At 39.3% G+C, this 7,688-nt stretch overlaps 1 protein-coding gene across 2 annotated transcripts in view; it reads right to left on the bottom strand.

Moving 5' to 3' along the window:
- Nucleotides 1-217: 217 nt before the first annotated feature.
- LOC124541924 overlaps nt 218-7,688 on the bottom strand; it is a 255,761-nt gene continuing 248,290 nt past the window's right edge. The window contains exons 10-16 of one of the 2 annotated variants that reach the window (XM_047119855.1): nt 6,776-6,885; nt 5,222-5,358; nt 4,723-4,803; nt 3,516-3,638; nt 2,566-2,673; nt 1,341-1,433; nt 218-780 (exon numbers count right to left, since the gene is read on the bottom strand). In XM_047119855.1, the coding sequence (XP_046975811.1) occupies nt 677-780; nt 1,341-1,433; nt 2,566-2,673; nt 3,516-3,638; nt 4,723-4,803; nt 5,222-5,358; nt 6,776-6,885 (756 nt within the window). In that variant the 3' untranslated portion in view covers nt 218-676. The remainder of the gene's footprint in view (nt 781-1,340; nt 1,434-2,565; nt 2,674-3,515; nt 3,639-4,722; nt 4,804-5,221; nt 5,359-6,775; nt 6,886-7,688) is intronic. The other variant, XM_047119856.1, reaches the window with a different exon arrangement.

The raw sequence follows: 7,688 nt of genomic DNA, 5'->3' as shown, positions 1-7,688 counted from the left end.
AAGCTATTAATTCAACGATTAAAATCTTCGCCTCCAAAATACTAGCATCCAATTATATTGATCTAGTTCCCCACCCGAATGTATGTTTGTGGGGGGTGTTTAAGTGTTGTGGACCCCATATATATCCCATATATCTATATTTATAGCTTAAAACTTTTATGATGATAGTTTAAGTAGTTATATCTTTAAATAACAAACAAACAGATTGCCGTATTTTTAATATTAGTTAGTATAGTCACAATTTTAGTGTTTTTTCATTGTTTTTGTTATTTAATATACCTAATTAAAATTATATGTTTGTGTGTGTATGTTTGTATGTGTACTTTGGGTAATGTTTAATATGAATATAATATAATTTATATTTGATAAATAACAAGTCGACTACGTATTACATAATTGGCTGTAAAATACTTGGGAGGCGGTACTTTAATTCCATACAATTGTCAAAAAAAAAAAAAAAATCAAACAAACCCGATAGATTCCATTATCAACTTTCAAATCTAGTTACATAATCGTATATTTATTAAAATACAATACGAAATATTGAGGAAAAGAATTAGGGAAACGAAACGGTATTACAATGTTAATTCATCGATCGGTATCAATTGTAAAGCAGTCTTAACAGGCCGCACTGCAGCGCTGCAGCGCTCTAGCGGTCGTCCGTCTAGCGGTCATATCACCTGGCAGCGACGCACAGCGCTGCAAGCGCCGCCAGCCAGCGCGCCGCCCGTCCCGCTCGCACGCCCGCGCTGTTGTATTTGCTGCTCTGCTCGCACGTGCCTGGAATGACATTTATACAATTTGAACTAACATCAAAGTTTATTTTATAAATGACAGTGTTCTGAGGTTCTGAAGTGATAACGTGTTTCTTTTTTTGAAGTCAAAAATATGTAATATCCAACTTATTGTATTCATTCTAAGTTTTCTTTTTTTTGAGGGAGAAGCTTATTCTAGTACGGCATTCCAATGTGGGTTTGCCAAATAAGTTTCTTTTAAAGTAGGATTAGAGATGGATTATGAACAATACATAAACATAGTCATACATATTTGTCTGTATTTTAATATGAGTAAGTTTTTCTGGGTAAAATTTTGTATTTGATCATCATCATCATCATCTCATTCCATAGAAGCAAAGGCATCTATCATGATCAAATGTAATGTAATAATATGAAGTAACAAAAATATGTTACTATCTATATCTGTTAAGGCAAGATTATTTTCTATTAGCGTACTACTAGCGACAGGTGAGCTATAAGCGGGTTGATGGATCAAATATGCTTTGAATTGTTTGGTGTCATGTTCGGACGGGTTGTGTGATGTGTGTGTGGTGGGGTGCGCACCGTTGCCGCTGAGGTCGTAGGCGTCGCGGCGTGGCGGGCCGCGCTCGCACGCGCGTCGCGCGCTCAGCCACAGCGACACCGCGCCGCCCGTCTCTGCAAACACACGCCAACGTCAAAAGTCACACTCGAAATAGAACACACGCTTTTTGATAGGAGCCATATTGGACCTTATAATGTTGATTTTATAACATCTAATGCTTCCCCGTTCAAAAGTACATTCGTTTTGACACATCTAACATTAGGAGTTGTGAATTTAATTCTGTCTTTTTTGTTATTCAACATTAAATTATGAACACTAAATCAATGTACTATTTCAGAGAGAGCATTGTTCACATCACATCAGTCATATATTGAAGGACGTCTTTTTATTTTTAAAAATGAAGAAGTATCGTCAGCGAACAATACTATCTAGATTTTATCACGTAAGAGATTTGGCAGGTCATTTATATAAACAAGCAAGAGAAATGAACCAAAAATTGATCCTTGAGGGACCCCCACAATAACTGGAGCCCCGGGATATCTCTTTTCATTTACATCAATCTTCTGAATCCGATTGCTTAGATGCAAAATCAGAAGACTGGGTGCAGTGTCCCTAATTCTACAATGACGTAGCTATCAGACCAAAGTTTTGTGTTGCACACAATCAAAGGCCTAAGATAAATCACAAAACTTCCCTAAGGCATCCTGCGACTCCTCCTGGGCCGTGTTAATATTTAGCGACCCAAAGTAAATCCAAATAGTTTGTTGTGTAGCAACTTATTTTTAAAATGTACTAGCATTTGATTTAGTAATACATTGATGGGCCTATGGTTGCTGGGGTCTGATGTACTACCTGACTTAGATACTGGTAATACTCTACTATGTTTCATGAGGTCAGGAAACACGGCACACTTATAGCGTGACACAGTGGGGGGGCGTGTGTGTGTGTGTTTGTGTGTGTGTGTGTGTGTGTGTGTGTGTGTGTGTGTGTCTGTGTCTGTGTGTGTCTGTGTCTGTGTCTGTCTGTGTCTGTGTCTATGTGTGTGTGTGTGTGTGTGTGTGTGTGTGTGTGTGTGTGTGTGTGTGTGTCTGTGTTTGTGTCTGTGTCTGTGTCTGTGTCTGTCTGTGTCTGTGTGTGTGTGTGTGTGTGTGTGTGTCTGTGTCTGTGTGTGTGTGTGTGTGTGTGTGTGTGTGTGTGTGTGTGTGTGTGTGTGTGTGTGTGTGTGTGTGTGTGTGTGTCACTTACCGTTGCGCAGCGTGTAGACGAGGCAGAGCGTGGCGGGCGGGCGCGCGCGCGGCGCGGCCACCACGAACCCGCGCGCGCCCTCGCGCCAGCTGCCGTAGCACGTGTACGCTGCGGGGGTGGCGGGTTATAATCTTATTACACAATATAACAGAACGAATGCATTCATATATATCGACAATCCTATGCTAATAGAGATCATTCCACGGAACGACCTCCCAAAGAAAATGGTATAGTATGGTATTATTACAAATCCTTTGTAATTTATATTATTCCGATAATTTCTAATGATTATTGCACATGATTTGTATCGTTTATATATAATCATGCGATCTGATTAATGAGAGAGCAGTTCATCTCGTAGGTTTGATTTTGTTTTTATGGAATAGGTTGGCGGACGAGCATATGGGCCACCTGATGGTAAGTGGTCACCATCGTCCATAGACAATGACGCTGGAAGAAATATTAACTATTCCTTACATCGTCAATGCGCCACCAACCTTGGGAACTAAGATGTTATGTCCCTTGTGCCTGTTACACTGGCTCACTCACCCTTCAGACCGGAACACAACAATACTGAGTACTGTTATTTGGCGGTAGAATAACTGGTGAGTGGGTGGTATCTACCCAGACGGGCTTGCACAGAGCCCTACTACCAAGTAGACTATATATTATTATTCTGACGACCTCCATGGTCGAATGGTGAGTACACCGGTTTTCATGGGTACGCCACTCCGGGTTCGATTCCCGGCCGAGTCGATGTAGATAACCATAAGTTTTCTATGTTGTCTTGGGTCTGGGTGTTTGTGGTACCGTCGTTACTTCTGATTGTCCATGACACAAGTGCTTCAGCTACTTACATTGGGATCAGAGTAATGTATGTGATGTTGTCTCATATTTATATATTTATATTAAGAGTCTGAGTCTGAGTCTGAGTAATACGAGCGTCTCACCGGTGGAGGCGCATGCGGATCGCAGTTCGATGGTGTCGCGGTCGCGGCCGCAGCCCACGCGAGCGCTGTCGGGCTCCGCCCCCGCGCACGGCGCCACCGCCGACTGCGACTCGTCTGCGAACACTAACATAACACTCAGATATATTTGGTGAAATTATGACGTCACTATAACGAGAATTTTAGCGTTAAACAATAGGGTGAATTTGCTGACGTCACTATAAGTACTAAACAATAGTTAAAACTGACTTCACATCAGACATATACACCAATGACGGTGACAGCTATAAAGGTATAGTAAGACACAAATTAGATGTAGCATCGGAAAACGCAATGGAATGAAAAGCGCCAAAAAATAGTTAAAACTGACTTCAAATCAGACAAATATACCATCAATGACGGTGACAGCTATAAAGGTATAAGTATGACACAAGTTAGATGTAGCATCGGAAAACGCAATGGAATGAAAATAAAATCCGATTACTATCGATTTACACAACCAATAGAAATAGCTCCCTATCGCGCCATTCGACGCTATTCGTCGCTATATATTCTCGCGTCAGAGAAAGTAATTGCATGTAAATCGACGCGTCAAATTGACGAATATATTAGGTCATATGATATTACAAGTTATTACGTTTGTGCAAAGATCATATTCGCGTGAGAAATAAATATTGATGATTTGGGATAGCGTACTCAATTCGGATGTTATGGTTTTTACGAATTTTGCCGATGCGACATCTAAGTTGTGTCGTATTATGGGTAAGTGGTAAAACTGAAACTTCATCAATCGGGCACACATGCTATGTGCATAAAAATTTTCAATAAATTGCCGGACGTATTTAAGCAAAATATAAATGAACTAAGCTACCCAAATAAGTTAAAAGAAATTCTTAAAAAAAAATGCTATTACACCCTCGAGGAATATCTGACAGATAAAATTGTGATATAACGTCCGTCTCTCTAACATTTGCTACGCCCTAGCAGGGTTTATTTCATGTAAACTAAAGTTTAATTGTATGTGTGAGCATGAAACCGCAAATAAATGAATGAATGAATGAATGAATGAATGAAGGAATGAAGGAATGAATGAATGAATGAATCAATGAATGAATGAATGAATGAATGAATGAATGAATGAATGAAAGAATGAACGAATGAACGAACGAACGAACAAATGAAAAAATAAATAAATAAGTGTTAGGGGTACCGTCTCTGCGGCGGCGGGAGCGCGGCGCGCGCACGGAGTAGCGTCCGGCCAGCGGGCACGGCTGCGGCGTCAGCGACGTCGCTGCGGGGAGACACGGGCGTTACTTATATTGCATTATTATTAATCCATTATGGATTAATCTTAAAAATATGTAGTACTTCTAATATCCTTTTTCTGTAACGCTTTACAAGAACAAACAAATCCTACCAAGTTACTTTATTCCATTGGATAGCCACGTTATTTTTAGAACTTTAATTATGACTAAATATAATCTTTTCGATTCATTATATCAAGCCACATATTATGTTGCTTGACTTGTGTTTCTATTGAGTGACTATTGAGTGACTCTTTTCCGAGTTTGAACCCGCAATAATTAGTAAAGATCCACACATTGTAACCACTGTGCCCTTAACTAATCATCACTTAAATATCACTCCCAAATTAACTTTGTCCATAACTCAAAGGATTTTTCCAAGGAACACTCCAAGCATAGACTCACTGATGAGCGTGACGAAGGGCGGGCCGTCGGGCTCGGCGCAGGCGTCCTGCGGCTGCTCCCACAGCTCGGCGCCCTGCTGCAGCTCCAGGATGCTGCCCTCGCGCCGGAAGAACTTCAGGCACACGTGGCCCGACATGCTGGAACGCAGATACACCCAAATTATACATCAACATTTAGATTTCTTATACAGGTATAGTACGACACAACGAAGGCGCTCCCCTCCACGTCAAATTATTATCGATTTGCATTAGTATGAGTGAGTGTTGTTCGTGCTTATAAGATGTCTTAGTATGCGAGTTATTTAAATAGAGTATGTATAAAAAATGTATTACATTATATACTTATTAAGTTTCTTGTCCGTTCTTCTCGGTAGAACCCACTTTCCGAACCGATGGTAGCTTCATTTAATATAGTTGATAAATGACTATTCAAAAGTGATTATATAAGCCTACTTGAATTAAGTATAGTACGACACAACTTAGATGTCGCATCGGCAAAATTCGTAAAACCGATCACATCCGAATTGAGTACGCTATCCCAAATTATCAATATTTATTCCTCACGCGAATATGATCTTTGCACAAACGTAATAACTTGTAATATCATATGACCTAATGTATTCGACAATTTGACGCGTCGATTAACATGCACTTGCTTTCTCTGACGCGTGAATCTATAGCGACGAATAGCGTCGAGTGGCGCGATAGGGAGCTATTTCTATTGGTTGTGTGAATCGGCAGTAATCGGTTTTAATTTCATTCCATTGCGTTTTCCAATGCTACATCTAATTTGTGTCGTACATATTTATCATACATAAAAGTTCTGACTCATACTGACTCTTTATATTTATATAATAGCGACCCGCCCCAGTTTCGCACGGGTGATACTAAATATACTTCACGAGTGTCTTACAACCTTCCCAGTTTTTTGCCGTAAGACAATACAAAACCGCTATGTAACTGCGTTTTAAATGTGTAATATCTTCAAAAATTCATTTAAATTATGTCAGAAAATTTGGACTGATCTGGAATTTACTCCAGACTGATCAGTTTCCATTTATAATGATTACAGAACCAAGACTAAAAAAAAAAGTAAAGTAACAGCCTGTACATTTCCCACTGCTGAGAATAGGCCTCCTCTTCCATTAAGGAGAGGGTTTGGAACATATTCCACCACGCTGTTCCAATGCGGGTTGGTGGAATGCACATATGGCAGAATTTCGATAAAATTAGACACATGCAGGTTTCCTCACGAAGTTTTCCTTCACCGCTGAGCACGAGATGAATTATAAAGACAAATTAAGCACATATAAATAGGGGTGCTTGCCAGGGTTTGAACCCGCAATCATCGGTTAAGATGCACGCGTTCTAACCACTGGGTCATCTCAGCTAGAGACCAAGACTATCCAACATATATTTTAGTTCACAAATTTCCACTCACTGTACTAGATATTCCGTCTCTCATAATTCAAAAAACATTCAAACTTAGGATAGCTTAGTTCATCCCTGGATGGTAGAGTTCTCATCCGCTAATGGATAGTTCTAGAACACTCACCATCCCTTGGTGACGTGCGCTACCAGCTTTATATGCTTCTTGTCCTTTTGTTCAAGTATGGAGTGACACACGAGTCGCTTCTCTTCGAAAGAACCGTCCGTGTTCATTATCTGTAAACAATATCGCAGATATTATCATTCACAAAAAAAAAAAAAAAATTAAATAAAGATGAGACAACATCACATACTGTTGTCATAAATTTTCGCGATTACACATTGAAATAAAACTAGTTATAAAGGTTTTGAATCGCGTATATTAATTATTTTTGAACGCTGTAAAGTGCTCGAAACGTCGGGATGCCAAAAATAATTAATATACGCGATTCAAATCCGTTATAATTAGTTTTATTTCAACATCACATACATTACTCTGATCCCTATGTGAGTAGCTGAAGCACTTGTGTTATGGAAAATCAGAAATAACGACGGTACCACAAACACCCAGACCCAAGACAACATAGAAAACTAATGAACATTTTCTACATCGACTCGAATCGAACCCGAGACCTCGGAGAGGCGTACCCATTAAAACCGATGTACACACTTCTAGTAGGTTGGCAAAAAAATGTCAAGGAAATAAATGTCAACGCTATAGCGTAGTTGGGCGGAGAAAAATTAGACTTTTGCTTTTATTGATATACTTTTTTAAAAGATATATATATTTTTCAATACAGTTGTTCATGCATGCATCTTAACCATTTTAGGAGAGCAATTTTAAGTTAAGTTCACTTCTTGATTGTGCTTTTATAAAACAGTAATTAACTATCGGTAATATATAAGTCTAATCATAATTAGATATTGTTACATTGGCTCACCCATCAACTCAAAGAAAACACCGCAAATAAAACAATCAATACCCAAAAGTTATCGAAAAAATATAATGTTGACACAACTTAGATGTAGCATGCCATCCC

Source organism: Vanessa cardui, chromosome 29 (assembly GCF_905220365.1).
Source record: "Vanessa cardui chromosome 29, ilVanCard2.1, whole genome shotgun sequence".
Taxonomy (NCBI): Eukaryota; Metazoa; Arthropoda; class Insecta; order Lepidoptera; family Nymphalidae; genus Vanessa; species Vanessa cardui.
This window is presented reverse-complemented; position numbering and strand designations above follow the sequence as displayed.